Source organism: Peromyscus leucopus, chromosome 11 (genome assembly GCF_004664715.2).
Source record: "Peromyscus leucopus breed LL Stock chromosome 11, UCI_PerLeu_2.1, whole genome shotgun sequence".
NCBI classification, from domain to species: Eukaryota; Metazoa; Chordata; class Mammalia; order Rodentia; family Cricetidae; genus Peromyscus; species Peromyscus leucopus.
Genome location: NC_051072.1, coordinates 52,984,667 through 53,008,121, shown reverse-complemented (window position 1 = coordinate 53,008,121; position 23,455 = coordinate 52,984,667). Strand labels below are relative to the sequence as shown.

Below are 23,455 nucleotides of genomic sequence, written 5' to 3'. Positions count from 1 at the left end.
CCTTTTCATTTTTTTCCATTCATCTGGTGCCCAAACCTGGGACCAGGCATGTCCTTTCCTTTTTATTTCTTTTTCTTCATTCAAAAAGGCACATTTAATTTTATTTGGTGTAACCAAACAAGAACAAATGCAAATTTTAATGGGGGTATAATCCAAGTGTCAATTTTAAATTGCTCTTGATCCACTTTCTGCAGTGGGTAGAGGTAGAAAATGTGCTCTGCTAAGTATGCGTTACCATGTTACCCAACCTCACCACAAAGAGAACTTGGTGCTTACACAGGTCACCGGAAACCTCCCTAGCCACTCCAGTGTCCTCCCGTGGCCCTTAGCATCCATCCAGTGATGCTGCCATTCACCCTAACCTTTAATGGCCGGATGCTCTGGAACCACCTTCACTTCATACTGTAATGCCAGCAATATCTTTCCATTCCTATTATTTCCCAAGGCTAGACCATGGGAAGGCAAGACATAGAAATGACACCAAGCACATACACTGGGATTTTCTAAGAACCTAGCAGAGATAAACAAAAAACAAAGAACAAAACAAAACAAAAAAACCAAAAATAAATACACAAAGACTCAGCTGAAGGCTGAAGGAACAGAAGCAGACTCTTTTTTTCTTCCTTCCTTCCTTCCTTCCTTCCTTCCTTCCTTCCTTCCTTCCTCCCTCCCTCCCTCCCTCCCTCCCTCCCTCCCTCCCTCCCTCCCTTCCTTCCTTCCTGTGAAAAAGACCAGGTTGAGAAAAAAATAAAAATTATGGACTGGCTGGGGACACAGCTTAGTGGAAGGGCATAGTAGGTGTAGAGTCCTAAGTTTGATCCCCAGCACTTCAATAAACAAAGACCAAATGAACTCCAAAACCAAACCTTTTAGCAACAACAATTTACCCACATGTGGCACACTGTTCAGACTGGCAGTGTCTTAAATTTGTCAACAGTGGTCAAGGTGACTCCTGCCCTTGACCTGTTGTACAGAATAAGAGGAGTTGGATTCCTAAGCTTGCACGTAGGCCCCTCATTTCTGTGTTCAGTGTTCTAACCACATTGATAATAGTGCTACTTCTGTATAAAGGTTGCCTGCCTAGCATACTGCTGCCAACATGTGGGTTCTTAAGAGAAGACTTATTGTCTGAAGGATCCTAGAGTTAAAGCCTGATGGTAGAATGTTCTGGAGGAGACCCACTCTACCTGCCAGGAAAGGCTTTGACTTTGTGTAGTTGGCTTACCTCAAAGAGAAGAATCAGATGTGTGGGCAGAGGGCACAGGCCTCAAAAGGACCTCCTGACACAGCGTTACCACCCTCAACACGTGAGGCAGACCCAGGTGGCTTCGATAGTACTAGTTAAGTGGGATTATTATTTTTTTTTTTTGGTCCTAGGTTTCACATTAAATGCTATTGTTCACACACACACACACACACACACACACACACACACACACGCACGCACGCACACGTATGCACATGCACACATACACACAGGCATGTACCCCCACATATGTGAATAATGCCATCAATGTATTAAAAACACAATTATATATTATAATTCTTATCTAACCCTCATTACAATCCTATATAACAAGTGCTTTTAAAATTTAATTAATTAATAAAGTTAATTTATTTTTTGAGACAGGATCTCACTATGTAGCCCTGGCTGTCCTGGGACTCACTATGAAGACCAGGCTGGCCTTAAACTCACAGAGACCCACCTGCTTCTGCCTCCTGAATGATGCAATTAAAGGCAGGTGCCACCATGCCCAGCCACAACAGGTATTCTTATTTTACCTTTCACATGTGAAAATATAGAGAGATGTTGTGGCTTCACTCAGGTCACATAGCCAGAATCTACAGCAAAAACAAGTTTCTCTGTCAAAGTCCTGCACACGTGGACACAGTCACCTCCACAGGAACAGCAGGGAGTAGGCTCACTTTTCTTCTGCATGTGGAGACACTGACTTGGGTTGCATCTGTGGTGGCTGGAAAGAGAATAACCCCCCCCACCCCCATAGGCTCACATATCTGAATGCTGGGTCTTGAGTTGGTGGAACTGTTTGGGAAGGATTAGAAGGTGTGGCCTTGTTGGAGGAGGTATGTCACGGGGTGGGGGGGTGGGGCGGGGTGGGGGGTGGACTTTGAAGCTTCAACAGGCCACATGAGGCCCAGTCTTGCTCTCTCTCTGCTCCCGATTTGTGGACACAGTGTAAGCTCTCAGCTACTGCTCTGGCACCTGCCTTTGGTCATACTCCCTGCCATGATGGTCATGGACTTACCCTCTGGAACTGTGAGCCCCAAATTAAACATTTTTTTCCTAAGTTGCCTTAGTCATGGTGTTTTGTCATGGCACTAGAACATTAAGACATAGTGTTTACCTTGCCCTTTACTGGCTGTATCACCCTGAGCCCCAGCTTCCTCTTTTCAGATGAGGCAGCATCCACCAGCTGCTAAAGCTTACACGAGCAAGAGTTTTGTAAGAGTGGTCCCTGAGAAAGCACAGCAGTGAAGCCACCTGCTGCCAGTGCTCACAGCTGTCCTGCCTGAGCCACCTGCTGCCAGTGCTCACAGCTGTCCTGCCTGAGCCACAGGTCCCAGGGCTTTCAACAAGGCCATTTAGTAAGGTGAAGCAAACACAGCTGACATTTACCAGTGGGAACACTCCATGCATTCTTTAGAAACTTGAAACATCCAATCAGTGGACAAACAGGTTAAAAATCATCTCTCCCATAGTTCCCAACCTTGGAGCACACTTTCCAGAAGGTGTCTTCTCCTTCGGAAATACTTTGTGCACATTTAAGCGCACGTCTCACCCTCCCAAGGATGTCTATCCCATTTTTATGTATGCTAAAGTATGTTATTTAAAAAACAACAACAACAACAAAACATTTAGGAGATTTGCTCGACTGTGGATGTTTCCCAGTGGCTAGAACACTTGTTTACCATGCACAAGACCTTAGGTTCGATCCCCAGCAGTGCCGAGGAAAACTACGATTAAGGTCCTTTTTGGTCTTTTCTTCTTGCTATAAGGAGCATCCCTCCCCACCTGTCTTAACACTCATTGTATGTGTTTCCCAGATGGGCACACACAGTCATGGTCCTGGAACAAATCACCTTTTAGAGAGGGCAGGGACACAACCACAGGAGGCTTCACTAATACTCAAACAGGCTGCTGTTTGTTTTGGTGTTGGAATCCACAGTAAACGCTATAGCTACACATACACACAAAAACAACCATAGTAAACGCTATAGCTACACATACACACAAAACCCACAGTAAACGCTATAGCTACACATACACACAAAAACCATAGTAAACACTATAGCTACACATACACACAAAAACCATACACAGGGGGCTGGAGAGACAGCTCAGCAGTCAAAGCCCTGGCTGCTCTTCCAGAAGACCAGAGTTGGGTCCCCAGCACCTACATCAGGCAGCTCACAACTACCTGCAACTCCAGTTCCAGAGGAATCCAACACCTCTGGTCTCCGAGTACATTCTCGGCACTCGGGTACTCATATCCACACACATGCACAAAATTAAAAATGAGAAATTTTAAAAAATAAATACACACACATATATTTATAATATCATCAATATACTGCAATATAAGAGCACATTTATGTATCTCATGTTCTTGTTTAACTCTCATTATAATACTGCAGGGCAGGTATTATTCTAATCCTATGCACGTGAAAATGAGCATGTGGAGGGAGCCATGGCAGTTTGACTAAGGCCACATAGCTAGGATCTGAATGGTGCCTGCCTGTCTCCAAAGCAAGCAACTTCTTCTCTCAACGCCGTTATTTTGCTGTCTGCCGCAAACATAGTTATTTAACTCCTAGTTCATTATCTCAGAACTCGTGAGGATGGTGAAATGGCTCAGGGCTATTATGAGAATTAAGTGAGAGATGCTTAACTACCACTGCCATGCCTGCAAACAGGAGGTGCTCAGTACACCCGTGCTCTAAGCAGAGTGCTTTTCTTGCTTCGGAGGAGGCAGATCCTGGCTCTGACGGTGTTTACAGGGCAGCTACCCATTCCTTCCTGCTGGGTTTGCACCTGAGAATACGGAGGAGAGAAACAGCTACTGCATCACTCCCACTCCCGGGCAGTAAGTTCCAGAAGTTTCAACACTCAGTCCAGTATCTTTCCAAGAGCATGAAGTCCTCCTGGGACCCCTTCAGTGTAAGTCCAGATGTAAATAACATCATGGCTCTTCAAGGGGAGCACAGGGATAGCCATCGAGCACTGCCCATACCATGCCAACCCCCTCATCCACCTGCCCAATCACCACTTCTTTCTCCTTAGGCATAGTTCCTGTTCTATCTCCATGGCAACTTCTCTTAAGATTCTGAGCACAATATCTCAACCCTTATTCTGTCCCGCTCTCCTACCACCCCCTATGAAACAGTGACTGCATCAATAAATTCCTGACCATCTTGACCCCAAGGTCAGAGAACTTTCAAATAGCATCCTGTGCCCTCTGCAACCCCCACCCCCACCAGATGTGTGCACAGCACAGGCACACAGGAAATGTCCAAGGAACTGCACTCTGGATAGGAATTCACCTACAACTGAGTATTCAGTGGAACCGTAGCAGCAGTGGCTCTGAGTCTGGATTTTAGTGCTTGGCACCAGGAAGACAGCCTTGTTTCCATTTTCACTCACTGGGATAAGTAGCTGGTAAGAATTGTAACAAATGCATCAAAAGTCTTCCCTCTCACAAACGTAAACATTCTAAAACGTACCAGGAGCTTCTGGGATTTTGTGTGGAACAAAACATCCTGGTAGTGCTGGGCACAGTCTGGGTACACATCTCTGATATTAGCAGTGGGTAGCAGCAAGGTGTCTAAAGTCTTCAGAGGGTTCCCTTCATCGATGGCTTCATTGATGTACCCAAGAGCCACCATTCCTGCAGAGAGAAGAGGAAGTTTTCTAAGTCACAGCACATTGCACATTCTCTCATGTTGCATGCTACAGAGAGCTAACAAGATACAAGGTGAATGCACAGAATCAATTGCATTTCTCTATGCATCTAATGTGCATTTAAAAATGAAATTAAGAAAAATTCAATTCATGACATACTATACCACAAATCCATTGCAGTGGAAAAGTAATGCACATTTGGAAATGATTTAAGAAGCATGACATATGAATATCCAAAATTAGGAACCCCCCCCCCCCGAAACAACTCAGGGGCAAACAAAACAGAGGGGAAGCCATCTGATGGCTACAGATTGAAGACAATGTTGTGAAGGTAGAAATACTCCTCCAGCAGGGGGAACTGGAGGACTGGGGGGAGGCGAGGCTGCTGTTGGGATGTATTGTGTGAAAGAAGAATAAGAAAAGGGAGGGAGGGAGGGAGGGAAGGAAGGGAGGGAGGGAGGGAGGGAAGGAAGGGAGGGAGGGAGGGAAGGGAGAGAGGGAGGGAGGGAGGAAGAAAGGAAGGAAGGAAGGAAGGAAGGAAGGAAGGAAGGAAGGAAGGAAGACTCCTCAAATTGATCTATTCCAGGGTAACACCTATAAAAATCCAGGAGCCTTTCCACAAAACAGAATGTGATAAACTGACCCCCAAATGCACATAAAACACAAGGAACAGCAACAACCAATGAATCCTGAAAAAGAGGAAAATGCTGGGGGATTCGTCCCTATTTCAAAACTCATTACAAAGGTACAGTGACTAATTCTGCAGAGTCCAGGCATGAGGAAAGCCATGCAGATGAGCAGAACAAAACTGGGAATCTAGAAATGGACCCTTCCACTTATTGCCAATTACTTTTTTTGGCAAGGGTGCAAGAACAATTCAATGGGAAAAAAAAAAGTCTATAAAGACTATTGCTAACAGAAAATGGTGCAGGGTTAACTAGATACCCACATGTGTATGAACAAAGTTGGACCCATACATCAAATCCTGTATATAAATGAACTCAAAAAGGAACCTAGACCTAGGTGTAAAGGCCAAAACTAAAAGTTATAGAACTCTTAGAAGAAAACATAGGAATATACCTTAGTGACTTCAGGCTGAGTAATTATCTTTTTAGCTATGGTATCAAAAGCACAAAGAAAGAAAAAAAGTAAGTATGTGGGATTTTTGTCAAAATCAAACCTTTTGTGCTTGGAAGTTCTTTATCAAAGAAAATTAAAGAGCAATTTAAAGAATGGGGCAAACTATTTGCAACTATTCAAATCCAACAAGACTAATATGTTGTATTTATAAAGAGTGCCTATAATTCAGTAATTTAAAGACAGTGACATCAATTTAAAATGGGCGAAGGATTTAACTGTACATTTATATAATAATGATACACAAATTTGGTAAGTATATGAAGAGACACACAATATATTAGTAATTTGGAAAATGCAAGCCAAGTCATAGTAAGATGCCATTTTGTAATCACTAGGATGGCTGTAATAAAAAAAACAATAATAAGTGATGGTGAATCTTGAGAAATATGAACTCATATGCATTCTTGGTGGGGATCGGAAGTGGTGCAGACACACTGGAGAGCAATTTGGCAGGCTCTCAAAATATTAAATACAAAATTACCATGTGATCTAGCCATTCTGCTTGTGAACGCCCAATTGACAACCCAGATCAACATAAAAACTAGGTTTAAGGCAGCATTATTTATAATAGTTAAAAAGCAGATAATAAATTTATATCAAATGATAAATGGATAAACAAATGTATCTCTATAGACCTGGAAAGGATTATAAAAATATACTAATATATAACACAATGTGAATGAGTCCTGAAAACATGCTAAGATTATGTTTTTTTAAGCCAGATACAAAAGGCTACTATGGACTTACAAAAATATGTGTATGGATGTCTTGCCTGCATGTATGTCTGTGTGCCACATGTGCGCCTTGTGTCTGCGGACAGATGATGACACTGGATTCGCTGAGAACAGAGTTAAAAAGGGCTATGAGCTGCCTTGTAGCTAAGGCGCGTGCTAGGAATCCAACCCAGGATTATCTGGAGGAGGAGCCAGAGGCGTTCACTTCTCCAGCCTCACCATTCACTTCTAAAAGGCAAATATTATGGTGTGTAATTTATAGTCCAACAAATGCACATTTTTAGAAGAGGCACACTTTTGCATATGGACAGCAAGAGGGAAACTATTTCTAGTATGACTCTAAAATGATAGACAATAACACAAGACATCAGAAGATAGGATCAAAGGACGAGTTTAATGTAGAGATGTACAGAAATGAAATGCAAACCCAGCAAGTTTTAGGCATGCATTCTGCTCTTTGTATGACTATACTTTTGCAGCTGTTAAAGGGTCTTAAAACAAACAGTTCAAAATCAAACAATTTTCTTCCTTATTAAAGAAAAGTAGAATGGATATCAACACAGCTCAGCACTGTCTAGTGGAATTCTGGGTAACTGTGGAACCTTGCATTTTTGGCATTGTGCAATATGGCAGTCATTAACCATGTCACGATGGAGCGATTAGCATGAGGCTGCTGCAAATGAACAACAGAATGTTAAACTCACTTAGCTGTGATTCTTTTAAATAGCCACACGTGGCTGGGAAACAGAGGCAGGCTCCACAGAAAAACAATGTTATGTATATTTTGGGGACAGCTTTTAGGTTCAAATACATATAGTAAATTTCTTATATTATTTACTACTTTATTTACCTTATATTATTTACTTATATTATTTATTTACTTATATTATTACCTAATAATACACATTATTAGCCTCGAACCTTAATTCAAGAATGTGGCAAAGGAGGGCTAAGCATACCTCTTGTTTAGTTGGTGTTATCTCTAACATATTGAGAGATCTGAGAACACAGGACTGAGAATAACAAAGCAGAGAAGCTAGGTGATGGAGTCTGAAAATGTTATATGGCTTGAAGCAAAATGGATCTGTTTGAAGAAGGTCTCTCTCATTACTACTATGCTATCAAAAAATAAAGCAGCACCCAGTAATAATATACAAAGTTGGTATACATGTACGCATACATGTACTCATCTACACACACACACACTAATAGGAATTGACTGCCTTCTTTGGTGCTGATGAACAAGATCTGGTAGAGAAACTAAACACTGCTTAGGAAGCACACTGTAAAGGACAAATATTCTTATTGTGTCTATTATTTTTCATAAAAAATGATCCCAAGACATTTCACAAACATAATAAGCCATAAAAACCCAATTTCACAAACATAATAAGCCATAAAAACCCAATACCTCCAAGTTTTTAAAAATGCACCCCTACTTTGGCATTCAATGAGGCTAACACTTTTCTACTAGGTGACCTCACAAACACCACTGTGCTAGGAATAAAGGGATTTATTCAATGAGGGAAAGGAGTCATCTCAAGTGATTAGAGATATTCCAGGTTACAGTACTTAAAGATATTTGAAGTTAATAAAGTCAACTCTATTGCTTTAACATCCAAATGAAATGATTTTCAAACATGAGGAGAGCCATGGCAAATTCCAGGTGCTGCTTTCACCCTTCCTACTTATAAACTGGAGCATACAGGAGATGTCCCATCACGCAGACACCCCCATGGTCAGGCTGTTCTAAATACCTTCAAACACCCCATCCAAACATGATCTTAGCAGAACCAAGTGTGAGAAAGAGGATGTACACACATCCTAAGGGCCGGTCACCTGGCAAGGAGTGCATTCCAGCTGACATGACGGAAATCACTCGCTTAAGTACTTGATAGTGTATCTAACAACACAAGCTGCTGACGTCATAGTAAATGACCTCATAGGAGCCAAGGAGCCTACCCAGAAGCCCCTTGGGCACACCCGCCTCACTTTTTCTGTTTATACATGTAAAAGGTAAATCCCATAGGAATAAAGATTGCTGTACCTTAGCCTATGACCTACTTCTTTAATCTAAGCATGGTGCTATGACATTCCAGACCAATGAGCTAATGGATGAAATAAGAAATGGCACTTTACCAAATTTTAAAAGCAACTCAAATCTGAAAACTTTCTCTCAGAGGCTGTGGGGGCAAAATAATACTCCTCTGTGGTTTTGTTGAGAAATGTGGGTTTTTCCAGGAAGAAATCGACAGAACATCAGAGTCCGGGAACATATTTAGCAGCCCGTTATTGGATACCTCTTCCATGGAACACTTCTATTAGCTGCAGGCCCAGTGAGCCACAAGTCAGAGACAGGAGCGGACCTCTGACACATGTAATGAGTGTGAAGGACAAGGCCAGGGCACTGCTCTTTCATAACCCCCAGGAAAACTCACAGCTCCGGCAGATGATTTAATTACTGCGTTGGATAACTCTCATTTGGCCATAATAAGGCACTTTAAAAAGTTTTACTTTTATGTGAGAAGGGTTTTTTAGTCTCACATAGAGATCAAGAAAGGAACTATGAGAAGGGAAAAACAGGTCTAAAGGTTAATATAATACCCACATCTTGAAAGCAGAACAGGAGACCATTTAGGGGAGGAGGGGGACTATTGAGAGAGGGGGAGGGGAAGTGGGGGCGAGTGTAAAGGGGATGAATAAGAGCGAAGCCGTATTGATGAAAATGTCAGAACGAAACCCATTTCTTTAGTATGTAAACCAACACTTAATATTTAGCTTTTTAAGCTATCGCTTTAATGTATGATATTAAACACGATACTTCAGGAATTTTAAACAGCAATAAGAGAGGTGTTGAGAATGGGGAAGGCAATCAGCATGAAGCAGAAAGACGGCTGGGGTAAGGAGCACTCGGAAAGGTCGGGGTGTGGAGGGACGTGGAGGGGAGCAGCAAGACATTGTTTGAATGATGCCTTTAGGAAACCGAATACTTTATACGCCGATTTTTTAAGACTAAAATATTTTTAAATGCCTCATTCTGAGAGAAGGAAGAAGAACAATCAAACTACAGTACCGGTAAATTAAATACTGTGTATTAATGTTCCCATTGCTAGAAAGGGGGCAGTATTTGAAATAACTTCTCTGGTGCTTAGTATACGCCCTCCATGAGAAGACATTGATGGGTTGTGGGAATGGCCACAGCAGTCAGGAGACTCTGGTTGCAAATAATTTCAGCTTACAAAAGGCCACTGTCTCTTTAAGGTGTACAAACACTTGTTCTTCTCTCCTCAGTACAGCAGGCTGAGGGTGGCGCTCCTCCCTTCAGTCAGTGGGAAGGACAAGGAAACAGTGCAACAGTTGGGGCCACAGAGACTAGCAACCCTTCAAGTGGGCGGGCAGCACATGCAGACAATACCCCAAACAGACCGGAAGTTAGGAAACAGGGATGGGACCTGACCATGTGTTTCACCTACCCAAAGAAATCCTACCCAGTGGGTGGCATTAAGGCAGGAAGTTCAGAGTGTAGCTACGAGCATCCAAAGAGAGGGCAAGAGGACAGAGGGCCAGCGGCCACTCTCTGTAGTGAAATACCACACACACACACACACACACACACACACACACACACACACACACACAGTGATTTCCACTGCCTACACCCCCAAGATGCTCAACATCTGCTCAAATCACTGCTTCCCTCGAGAGTAACATCTGGCATGAGCCCCAAGCTCCCAAGCCAACACAATAGAAGAGCTCATCAAGGTGTCTGATTACAGAGATTCTCACGTCTCGTGGACAGGAAGTACAGAGAGGGGCAGCAGAAAGCTGAGCTGTCCCCGAAGAAGCTTAGACATACACAGGACTCGAACAGGACAAAAATCATGACAGTGTCCAGATCGAAGCGTCCCAGTAAATCCACACCCACTGCACACCATGAAGGTGGTGCGCCGTTTCAGTGGGATGGAGTCCAGAGGGAAAAGACCCTGAAATATGAAAATGCAGACTTGGCAGGATGCTCACAGGAAACAGCCAGGCTGACTGGAAGAATCCCAGATGATTCCAGTATTCCAGAGTTAGATGCAGTATGAGGGGGACCAGATCGGACACCTCACCAGAGCTCACCAGAACAAAAGAGCTTCAGACCTGAGACAGTGCCTGCTCCATCTGCTAGAGCAAGCGTGCTAAAGAAGGGAGCTGTTCCGGGACCAAAGGCCTGACCTTGCAAACAGCTTGACTTGAAAGAGCCTGTGAAGGAGACTGGGAATGGTCATCGTACTTTTCTAACCTGAGTTATTTATTTAGATGGTGTCTTGAATACTGAGATAACAGAGAAATGTACCTACAAATGAAGTTCTTTGGGGTCACCAAGTCAAGGTGGCATTGATCTGTGCTAACCAGACTAACTCACTGCCTAGCCCATAAATAAATCCCACAGTGTCTAACAAAAAAAAAAAAAAAAAAAAAAAAAAAAAGAGCTGAAGCTGGGCCATGCATGGTGCAAGCCTGTAACCCCAGCACGGGGGAATGGAGGCAGGAGGATCTTGAATTTGCAGCCAGCCTGGACTATATTGTGAAAACTTGATCGTTAAAAAAAACAGAAACAAATAAAAAAGAAAGAAAGAAAAGAAGGAAGAAAAGGGTAGGGGCAGGGGAGAGGGAAAGGAGGGCAGGAAAGGGAAAGCTGTCGCTAGAAGGGACATCAGAGGTCTGATTGGTTCTAATTCACTGCTCGGCTTGTCATTCCCTTGACAACCTGGGCCGGAACTTCTTCATTCATGCTACAGAAGTCTGGCAGCCCCAGGAGTCCCCCAGCCTTCCTTTTCCAATGTCTGTGTAAGCCAAAGGGGAGAAGGAGGACGCAGGCTGACGTCAGGCCATGTGCCCTTGGAATTCTTCCATTTTCATGCCGGTTCATCATTTTAGAAACAGAACACATTGTCATGATATTTGACCATATGGTTAGATTATACTCCCATTTTCCATTCCTAGGTTGGAAAGCGTCAAAGTTCAGGAAAGCACGCACGTGCAAGGCCAAAGTAAAAATGAAGTCTTCTTAGAAACATAACCGCAGAAGCACATTTTAGGTAAAAACAATAAAAATTAGGACTTGCATTCATCTATTTCTCTACCTTTTCATAGGCACTCTGTACAAAATCTATTATAATAAATGCGTACATTTATAATAATAATAATAATAATAATAATAATAATAATAATAATAAATGCGAGCTCTCCCAGCACTCATCCAGAGCCTACGAAGTCCACACACATTGCTTTCCCACTCAGTTACAGAAGGAAAATGCTCCATACTTACGGTCATTTTCTTCTTGAATCTGGACATTAATCATATCAATACAATTCTGAATCTCATTCCAGCTTAAGGTATCTTGCCCTTGAGACAGTGCTTCTTTTTTCAGGGAGAGTAGTGCATCTGCATAACTGTGGAAGAGAAAACAGTGATGCCACACACACGTCAGACTTCATTCACTCCCCACCCATGCCCTGCATCTGAAGTTTCACCTATGGGCCAAATGGAGATGATGTAACCCGCCTGAAGGAAGATCATTCTGAAGAAACACTTTGTGTCTCTCAATCTGACTACAGACTGCTCAAACAATGGACCCCAAAGAAATTGGAATTCATTCTGGCAGAAGGAAAAGGTACCAGCCAGAAGGGGAACTTGTCTCCTGGAGAGGTTTCACACAGTTCTAACAATTTGCCAGACCACCTTACAGGATGGGACTCAAGCCAGACAGTGATGGGTTAATGGTGGGCAGGACCACACCTTAACTGAAACTGGTTAGATGAGCATATACTTAGCCCTCTATGTAAACCTGGATTTCACTTCTAGACCCCTAAGATGGATGTGGGGTTTTTCTGGATCTCTTTGTGGCTACACTGAGTAAGTGTTCTTTTCCTGTTCTCCACTTTTAATTTGACTCTTTTAATTGGCTTACTGAGGACAGGCTGGGCAGGCCCAGCTTGAAGCATAGGTTGTGACCCCCACTGTTCGATGTCCTGAGGTTAGACAAAGAGGAGTCGGGCAGGTCAAAGTGTCTTGTACAGCCTGGTCAGCACATACTAGACCGACTTTTATAGCATTGATACTTTTCTTCTTTAAAATTTATTTTATTTTAAAATTATGTGTATGCGGGGTTGGGGATTTAGCTCAGCGGTAGAGCATTACCTAGGGAGTGTAAGGCCCTGGGTTTGTTCCTCAGCTCAAAAAAAAAAAAAAAAATGTGTATGCATGGGTGTCTGTGTGTGTGGATATGTGCCAGTGCCCACGGAGGCCAGAGGAGTTGGAGTCCACTGAAGCTGGAGAGATAGGCAGTTGTGAGTGGCCTGGTGTGGGTGCTGAGAACTGAACTTCTATGAGAACAGTATGCAATCTTAATGCTAAGCCATCTCTCCAGCCCACTGTCAGAACATGGTCCAAGAATAGAGTCATATGAGGAAAATCCTCAGTGCTTGTGAGAAAACTCTAAGAAACTCTAGGAGTCTTATGACCTCAGTTTCTTCAAAAACACAGAATTGTTCTTAGAATGTGTCCCTCCTAGGTGTAGCTGATAGGAGTGAGTTTACTTTAGATTATTCACTACAACTGGCCATTGTTATTGGTTTCTATGCCTCTATGTTTTTGCCATGTGCGGCTTGTCCTTGTGATTGTCTACAGCTTGAATTCATGAGAACTTGTGCTCAGGTGACCTCTCTTAACCCCCAGAGTATAAATTGTCTGATGTTCTGAATAAAGCTGGCTTCTGCATGAGACTTTAGTCCACTTCATCTATCAGCTCCGCTCTCCCAGGTCCCACTGCCTCTAGAGTGGTGAACACCCCACTACTGGTGTTTTTGTTTTTGTTTTTCCTTTAAAGTGCTTTTTATGCTTATGACATGTTCAGTTTAATCAAAGTTCATCTCAACCCAATCTCATACCTAATTCAAGCAAAATGAAGTCCTCAATACATGAAATGACTCTCCTCTTCTCTCCTTTTCAAAACACTGGAACTGAACCCAAATCCTTGAATATCCTAGACAAGCACTCCACCACTGAGTTATAATCCAAAGCCTCTTTTATTTCCATGTTGAGACAGGGGCTCACTAAGTTGTCCTGGCTGGCTTTGAACTTGGTATATAAGCCCAGGTAGGTCTGTGACTTTTAATCCCCTTGCCAGAAGCTTCCTGAATAGCTGAGGTTAGCGGCATGTGCCATCACACCTAATAGGCCCACCAAGAGCTCAAATTCCATGAAAACGCACTGCCAGAAGCCTGGGGGGGGGGGGGGACCACTCAGATCTTCACGGTATGCTTTCTTGGCAATGCAGTGCAGGAGCTGGGCTAGAATAGTCCAGATTCCCTTGTTACCTGTCCATTTCTCCAAGGGCTCCATGGAAATTACTCAAAACCTTCTGTTCCCTTTCCCTGCCTGGCCCTGAGACCTTGTTTCTGACCTCTGACCCTCCTCACTGGGTGCAACTTCTGGTTGACTCTGGCCAACGATTCTGTTTTTTTTTTTTTTTTTTAACGGAGGGAGATTTGAGGGGGGAATTTACCCATCTTGATACAGTACCATGAAACTTTCACTTTCGTAAAGGTCGATCTTAGCACTGAGGAGCATACAGCCAGTGTGAACTGGGTCGATCTTAGCACTGAGGAGCATACAGCCAGTGTGAACTGGGTCGATCTTAGCACTGAGGAGCATACAGCCAGTGTGAACTGGGTCGATCTATGCACTGAAGAGCATACAGCCAGTGTGAACTGGGTGGCCAAGAGTAAAGAAACTCAGGAGGTTTGTGCTGTTTCATTCTTTCTCACAAGGGAAGCAAAGGACAGTCCTGTAGGTACACAATTCACCCGGAGCCTCGACACGTACAAGTGGAGGATGTTAAAAGGAGTACCACAAGAGCCCAAACCCGTCTCCCTGGGAGTGACAGATTTCCTCAAAGTTCTTCACGCTTCAAGGTGACACCGAGCTAACTTCCACAGAATGTAGCTTAAGAAAACAAAGTTCTTCAAAACAGAAAGGGACGATGACAGATGATGGCCTCCAACTGAGGCCAACCAAATGCAGGCCTGAAACTGGCCAAGGATTATGCTTGGGATCTTTGCCTTACCACCAGGGTCACAGAGAAGTTACAATTAGTAATGTATAATGAACTGTACTGATGACACTAAGACCTGGGACAAATGGCAATTTGTTCTGGTTAGCTTTTCTTAGAGATGGAGACCGTTCTTTAAGAAAGTGCAGAGTCCTTCCGGGCATCTTGTAGACTCGATAAAAATCTAAGTGACGGCTCTGTAGGAGTGAGGTGAGAGTCCTCAAGGATGGCCACAGACAAACCCACTGGCACCCCGGATCCCTTCAGAAACACACACCGGTGCACCAAAGGGAAACGCTTTAGCAAGAGGTCAACAGAATGCCACAGGCCCTTCTGATGAGAACCAAGCTTTAGGATGAAGGGATTATGACAGTAAAATTAGGAGGGATGAGGGTAGCCCCCAAGAACAGACTGGTTGGGGTCAAAGGAGAAGTGAAAGGGATGGATTGGTGGGGTGCCTTGCCTGGCTGAGCACTGGCCTAAGATTGAATCCTCAAAGCCGTTCTGTAGATGAGGAGAGAGGTTTTGTTGGTTTCTTTATTTTTGTCTTTATAGATGAAGAGGAAAAGATTTGGTTAGAGGAGGTCAAGCAGATGATTTTGGCTTCAAGGCTTAAGTATCTCTTAGCTCCCAGCTCCCAGATGAGGTAACCTGGCTGGGGTGAGAAGCACAAAGTAATTAATGAGAACATCCTCCACAGTAGGCAATGCACTGATACTGTGCTCAGTGGAGGTGCCAAGTTCTTCATGGTAAAGGGAGCATTATAAGACAGACAGGCCAGCAGGTCCAGTGTGGCTGGAGATAGCATGGCTGAAGTATACAGTGCCCACGGAGGTCCAAAACCATGATGCTACTCAATCATGGATCAGAAACTCAACTGTGCACTAAAATAAACCTGTTCTTTTTTTTATTGTTTTTTATTTATTTTTTAAATTTTTTCATATTGAGACACAGTCTCATGTAGCCCAGGCTTCCCTCAAACTTGCTATACAGTCGAGGAGGATTCTGGACTCCTCATCTTCCTGCCTGCAGGTCCTGAATGTTGGAATCACAGGTATATGCCACTATGCCAGGCTTATCTCTGTTCCTTTTAAGTTATTATTAGATCATGAACTTGAATAATGCAAGCCATGTGACTCTCAAATGGGGTGGGCCCATTTCCTTAAGTGGTATTCATAGGTAGGGAGGCAATTTCAATCAACAGAATGGATAACCGGATTGGAAGGGGAAGGAAGGACTGTCATTTAGAGGGCACTTGGCCCGGTATGTTTCACAATTACTTTGCCAAGAGTTACTGTTAGATTTTTAACCTTCAGCGAGGCATGGGCAGCTCTGTTGAGACTTTTGCATCAAGAGGGCTCAAGGGTTAGTCAGAAAAGACTGACCACGACTGGACGGGGAGAGAAAAGAGGTAGGGGTCTTCGAGGTGGATGTTACTGCAGAAAGGGAGAGACACAACAGTAGATGAGGGTGGACCCCAGAGGAAGCCCTTTGCCCAGTACTGTGTGCATAGGTGGTTTGTGCACAGTGGATGAGGACATGAGCAGCTACCATAGCATGAGAGTTCTGGCCAAGGGAAGAAGAAGAAGAAGAAGAAGAAGAGGAGGAGGAGGAGGAGGAGGAGGAGGAGGAGGAGGAGGAGATCAGGCTGGTGTTTCTAAGCTTGGAGAGGAGTGTGACATCATTAGCATGAAGCGGGGAGTAAATGACCCGGGAACTAAGCCCTGCGGAGTATGTGAAGCAGGTAGATTTAACTAGAGTAGAACAGGATGATGCATTTCTGCAGGAAGACTAAAAAGGTAACGCTACTGACCCTCCACTTCTCAGTAACGGTGTACGTAGGCAAGTGACCCGACACTGTTCACTCAGAATCGAAACTGTGCTTAACATAGGATTAGCCATCCTGTGGATTAGGGCCAGTTTAAAGTCACCCGCTAACTTTTTGTCAAAATCTGGGTAGATATCTCCCTCTGGTGGTCACAGTGAGTCAGGGCTCACTGTTTTTTTTCCTTTGTCCTAGTTGAACCTAATTTGGGGGTTGAGTGCTTGTCTGTGTGAGGTCCTGGGTTCAGCACCCAGCAGCAAAAAGAAATGAAAAAATCTCTGATTTGGCTTCTAATTCTAGCCCTTAGTTCTCTCTCTAGATCCACCGCAGTGTTAAGAATGACTAGCAATCACAGTTATCTAGGAACCTGAAACGAAAAGTCTCAAACTAAGGTACAATCCACGGTGCTCACAGAGCTCTTGTGGTTTAAACAGCCAGAAGAGTTGGGAGTCTGGAGCCCCACTTAGGGTCCATAACTCCAGAAGTTTCCTTATCAGTGGAATGGGCACCTCGGGCCCTTAGCTACTTCTAACTCCCCTGACGAAGCCTGAAGGAAGGTAGATTTTCAACAGCTCCTCCAGGAAGCAGTCTTTGCTTAGGATAAAATCAGTCCTTAACGCAAGATGATAACTTTGTCCCCAGCAAAGGAGGGCTATAAAGAAGGCCTCTTAGAGCTGAGTAGACTAGCTCTTGAGAAAATGCAAGCAGGGTATGTGAACTTTTCCATTAAGCAAGTTGTTAATTTGGGAGGTCTGCCAAGCACACTTTTTTTTTTTGCCCCGAAAGAAGGTTTGGAAAGTGCTCCTTACCGGTCCACATGTGCCTCGTCCAGATTGTTGAAACCTATGGTGGGGCTTCTGAGTTGGTTCTGCACAGACACAAGGTCACTGTTGTCCAAGGCCTGGTTCAGCAAAGCCACAGCAGACAACATTTCCACCGCGATCAGGAGCTCCTCGTGGGCCAGGTAGTTCTGTTGGCGAACACAGGACAAAGTGAGCTCCCCAAAGCGTGCACCGCACCTACGCACTTCAGGGACGCGATGCATGTGACAATAAGCATGCCCACCTGCTCTTCACTGGCTTTCAGGAAAGCCAGGTAAATGGCTCCTAGGTTCTTTCAGATGATTATTGTGGGGGCTGTGTTATGTATAACCTACAGTTACAATGTCACAAATATCTGTATCCCATGGCTGATCTCCACTCTCAGGGGTGCTGGCTGCCTATCAGGCTCTAGGTAACCTGGTAATTAAGCCACAGGTTAGACAAAACTGGCAGAGAGGTCCAGGTAAGGTCTCAGCACAGTAAATGACTCTGTTTTCGGCCCAGGAAAGAGGCGTTTTACCTAAATGCTATAAACCTACAAAAATAAATATGATCTTTAAGCCAAGGAAGTTGACTCTAACCCCCAAAAGCTAATTTTGGTTTTATACATTGGGTAGAAACTTTAAAATGTACTATAAGGTCTGGATATTTGATGTAATTTAAGGTAAGGCTTTTTCATAAAGCAAGGAAGACCCTCCACATTTACATATTTATGAATCTACTTTATTTGGATTATGTAAAGACAGGTTAGCATTTCTGAGCATCATTTCAATATTTTCTTCCATTTGATCATTTTATATCATTTTAGTCAATTTCAAAAAAAGGATAGTTCTTTCATTATAGTGAAGAGATTGAAAAAGAATTATTTAAAAAATGGATATACATCCTTGCATTTAGAATATTATATATGCAAAATGTCATCTTTATATTAAAATGCCTATTACAGCTTCCTGGATCGTCACAGAAAAATTTAAAAACAACCTGATTTCAGAGTAATAAAGTACCATTTTATTTCCTATAGCCAACAGGAAACTGCGGCAACCACAGAGCATTTTATCTAAACGACACACATTATAAATTTACTACACAAAGAAGGTACTACAAGACAAGATTACAAGAGCCCAGTGGAAGCTTGTGGAAGAACTTCCTCTAACTCTCCCAATGAACTACCCGCTAATATCCACTAGGTCATGACAGAAGACAAGGGCAAGAGAAGAAGAGGCTGGACTGCCGCATGGATGGCTCTGATCCACGGCTGAGCTCGCCTGTGCCTCGAGTGTCTGAGCTTCAAATCTAGAAGTGAGGGGGGACAAGAAGAGCCAGAAAATAATCTGTACTACAAAATAATTATGTCGGGCTGGAGAGATGGCTCAGCGGTTAAGAGCACTGACTGCTCTTCCAGAGGTCCTGAGTTCAATTCCCAGCAACCACATGGTGGCTCACAACCATCTGTAATGAGATCTGGTGCCCTCTTCTGGCCTGCAAGGACACATGCAGGCAGAATACTGTATACATGATAAATAAATAAATCTAAAAAAAAAAAATTATGTCTATGTAGAAAATGTGTGAAGAGCTCCAGGCTATCCAACCTTTTAGGCTTCCATGAGGGCACGTGTGCACATGCGTGCAACACACACACACACACACATACGCATGCACGCACGCACGCACGCACTTTGTTTTCACTTACAAACATTTTTCACTTTCTAATCTTGACATTCACAGTTCTGTGAGCTGGCTACTCACACTCAGCCTCCTTTCATCAGTAGACAATGCTGGTTCTTATTTTTAAGATCCAGTCATTGTTCTTCTATCATTTATGAAAACTTTAAGCCAGGTGGCAGTGGCGCATGCCTTTAATCCCAGCACTTGGGAGGCAGAGCCAGGCGGATCTATGTGAGTTTGAGGCCAGCCTGGTTTACAGAGTGAGATCCAGGACAGGCATCAAAACTACACAGAGAAACCCTGTCTCGAAAAATTGAAAAACAAAACAAAACAAAAACCCTTTAATTTTAATAAGTTTTATTTATTAAAGCTGGGTCCAGTGGGACACTCCTTCTCCTGGCACCTGGGGAGCAGAGGCAGGAGTATTTCTGTGAGTAAGACTAGCTTGGTCTACACAGCTAACTCCAGGGCCAGCCATGGTGACATGGTGAGATCCTGTCTCCAAAAAAAAAAAAGGATTTTGCCTATCTTTGTGTGGGTGTTTGGCTTGCATGATTGTGCACCACATGCATACCTGGTACCAGAGGAGGCCAGAAGAGGGCGTCGGATGCCCTGGACTAGAGTTACAGAAAGCTGTGAGCCACCACGTGGATGCTGGGAATTGAACCTGGGTCCTCTGGAAGAGCAGTGAGTACTCTTAACTGCTGAGCCATCTCTCCAATCCAGAACTTTGAGTTCTAAAAATTACTTTTACATTTAGCTTTTAACCTTTAATTTTACTTTTTTGTTTTTCAGGAGGTGATGCTGGGGACTGAACATGGCTTCATGTAAGCCAGGTAAACATCTAACCTTGAGGAAATTATTCTGAGATATATGTGCTGTGAATTAACATTTTTCCGATCACCTGGTAAACACTGCAAACGATTTCGTTAAACAACCCTCCTCACACCAGCTCTTCTCTATGTGACATTCTCGGCCTTTCTTCCGGTACTTTCCATTCTGCCCCTCTCTGCTACTTACAGACTTCGAGTAAACATTCTATTTATTATATAATGTGGTGGTTTGAAAGAAAATGGCCCCCATAGGGAGGGGCACTATTAGGAGGTATGGCCTTTGGGAGGAAGTGTGTCCTGTGTACCTTCTGATCGAGATATAGTCAGCACCATGTCTGCCTACATGCCACCATGTCCTGCCATGATGATAATGGACTAAACCTCTGAAAATGTAGGCCACCCCAATTAAATGTTTCTCCTTTATTTATGTGAAAATAAGTGTATAATACTTTAGCATATTAAGAATCATAAATTTACAAAAATCAAAGCCAGGCTGCTAATGTTGAGTTGCAGATCTCTAGAAATGCTGGTTTAAAGCATATTTCAATAGTTAAAATTATTGAACATACTTTAAAAAAAAGATTTCTTTGGAATTATGTGTGTGTATCCGTGTGTGGGTATGTATGTACATATGTGAGTGCAAGCGCCCTTCCCTTGGAGGCCAGAGGCATTGGTTCTCCCTGAAGCTAAGAATTCCTGGCAATTGTAAGCTGCCTGACATGGGTGCTTGGAACAGACCTGGGGTCCCCACAGCAGCAGAATGAGCTCTCAACTATCATCTTTCCTAAACACACACACAGAGAAAATAGCAACACTTGTTCTTCTGTGTATTGTGTACACTACTTCTGGATTGCCTAACTATGCCCTTAGCATTTTCCCCTGGACTAAAAGCAAGAGGTAAAGGGAAAAATGAACCCTGGATGGGCACCAGTGGGCCACCAAGGCTGGGGCCGTGGGCTGTGCACCATCTGGAGACTCTGCACCCCTCACCCGCCTTCCCCTTCTCTCTGCAGCCACCCTTCTCCCTGGGACGCGGTATGAACACACACGCACGCACGCACGCACGCACGCACGCAGCTGTGCCTCACCGAGGTGTTCTGTTTCTGGAGGTTGAAGAGTTCGTTCTGGTACATAACAGCAGCAAAGGGATACACAGCTGGCAGCTGGGCCTCTGGTTTCTTCAGTGCGAGCAGTGTGTTCTCAGGGTCACCTTCCCGAAGGACAGCATTGATGTGGTCCACGGCAGCCAGCCCTGCGGGTAGGCGCACATACTAAGTGAGAATATGTGCTCTCCTCTGCTGGCCCGCCCACCCGGCCCTCCTTCCCAAGGTTCTAATGTAGGCAATCACTTGCCACAGATTCTGAAAAGCCACACACAGGTGGAGGTGGGCAAAGCTTGAGAAGCCAGGTCAGCGATTCTAGTCACTCGCGGGCCTGCGGCGACTTCCAAAAAGAACTACAGCATCCATGGACCTTGAGTCCTGGATCACTCCTGCTGGTATGAGGTCCCCACGAAAGCCTTTCTTTTGTGCGTCTATGATACGTGTGTGCATGTGTGCCGGTGTGTGGGCCCTTGTGGAACTCAGGGGACGGCCTCAGATGTCAGTCTTCACTATTCACCATGTTTGAGACACCGCCTCTCTGCTGTTAGCTGTTGTATTCCCGGCTAGCTGGCCCAAGGGCTTCTGGGGCTTTGCCTAGCTTTCTGCCTCTTACCTCACCATAGGAGCAGTGGGGTTGCAGACGTATGCTACTTCATCCACTTTTATACGTGGGCTCTGGGGATTTGAACTCAAGTCTTCACACTTGCGCGGCACCCCCCCCCCCCCAAAAGCTTTTCTTTCAGGACCGGCTCTTTTCCCACCTCACCCATGAGGCCTTCAAACCACTTGCGTCCTGAGGATTTCCCATCTGGTGAATCTCATTTTTAGGTAAAGTTGGATGGAACATGGTGTTCTGTATGTTTATTCTCTGCCACTCCTTGTGGGTTAGCACTCCCTCATTAAGGAGATCGTTACCATGACATGAAGACCAGGAGCCAGCCTCGTCCTTCCCAGTGGATCCGCACACAATAAGCCCACAGCAGAGCTTGGTACCCCGCTGTTCTACTCTGCATGTTCAACCCTAAATGCCCCATCTCTCCATCAACTGTAACATTCAGGCTACAAGGAGCTTCCGTTGACCGAGGGGAGGGTGCTTGGAGTGATGGAGCCAGCAGAGTTTTAAGAACACAGACACCCAACTGCTGGTCCAGCAAGGGGATGAGAGATGAGCTGTCCCCAGTCAAGAGAAAACCAGACAGAGCCTGCAAGATTTGCCTTCTGAGGAAGGCATCTGGGTAACAGGAAAAGCAGATACACACTCTATCTGCCTAATGGTATGGCCACAGGACAGCTAAAATTACTCTAACTCCTTTTGATAGGAGTCCAAACACAACTGACGTCTCTGAGGAGAGGTCACTGGCATGATCACCAAAGCTGCTGCCAGTACCATTAACTGGCTGCTATGAATGTAAATAAATGGCTTGGCATTAATACACTAACCCTCAAGGTTGGGATGAGCCTGTCGATGTCCCCACACTTTCCTTGCAGACTTCAAAGCGTACAATAGCTCACTGTCACACCATCGGCTATACTTCAGTTCTATGGGACTACAGATTTTCCAAGAGAAGAGATGAAAATTTCACAAGAACCAAGCCACCAAACATGGAAGCATCCTCATCAATTTCAGCTTGTGCTGATGGTACAAATCACCCATTGCCTGGAACTTTAAAATGGAAATGAAAGTATAGCCAATGTAGTTAAGTCTGTGGTCAGGAAGTTAGGTCATTGGGTATTCAAGTATTTATTTGTAGAAAGTTTTATTAAATACACAAAAAAAGAAAGCTGTCTTATTTATAAGCATTTCAAAAGCTACAGGACCATTTCCCCTCAAAGCCTTTGGAGCTTTGATGTTGTCTCATTGGCAATATTAATTTCTTCCTGTAACTGTCAATTTCTGTCCAAGGATGATGGAAGTCTCAACCTTCACAAACAACGGAAAGAAAACACTGAACCTGGGCTTTGTGTATCATTACCCACATGTTCAAGGCTCCACAGCATAAAGAACAGGAAATTGCACCCTGAAATTGTAAGGGTTGATGTAAACACATCAGCAATGAGTTCTCATGTAAATTCTCGAGCTTGGATGTTAGCTGCCAGACACTGACATGAAGTAATCTGCACTGGCATCCTTGATCCTTGCAGGACCAGTCACCCCAATAACTTAGGAGAAGACTTCTCAGCCAGACCTGCAGGTGTGTATTCTTTGAGTGTTCAAAGCAATCCGAAACGTTCCCAGGGTATTTAGGCAGTGACACAGAGGTTAGCTTTAGGAATGGTCTATTTGGTGGATGCTCCAATTTTAAATTCAGCAGAA

At 44.0% G+C, this 23,455-nt stretch overlaps 1 protein-coding gene across 6 annotated transcripts in view; it reads right to left on the bottom strand.

The window, feature by feature from the left end:
• Iqgap2 (IQ motif containing GTPase activating protein 2) overlaps positions 1-23,455 on the bottom strand; it is a 279,551-nt gene that overhangs the window by 85,488 nt on the left and 170,608 nt on the right. For 3 of the 6 annotated variants that reach the window (XM_028871671.2, XM_028871670.2, XM_037209490.1), the window contains 4 exons: positions 21,127-21,290; positions 17,529-17,689; positions 12,110-12,234; positions 4,744-4,907 (listed from right to left, as the gene is read on the bottom strand). In XM_028871671.2, coding sequence (XP_028727504.1) covers positions 4,744-4,907; positions 12,110-12,234; positions 17,529-17,689; positions 21,127-21,290 — 614 coding nt within the window. Of the gene's footprint in view, positions 1-4,743; positions 4,908-8,552; positions 8,720-12,109; positions 12,235-17,528; positions 17,690-21,126; positions 21,291-23,455 lie in introns of those variants that run through there. The other 3 variants (XM_037209491.1, XM_037209493.1, XM_037209492.1) reach the window with 3 other exon arrangements.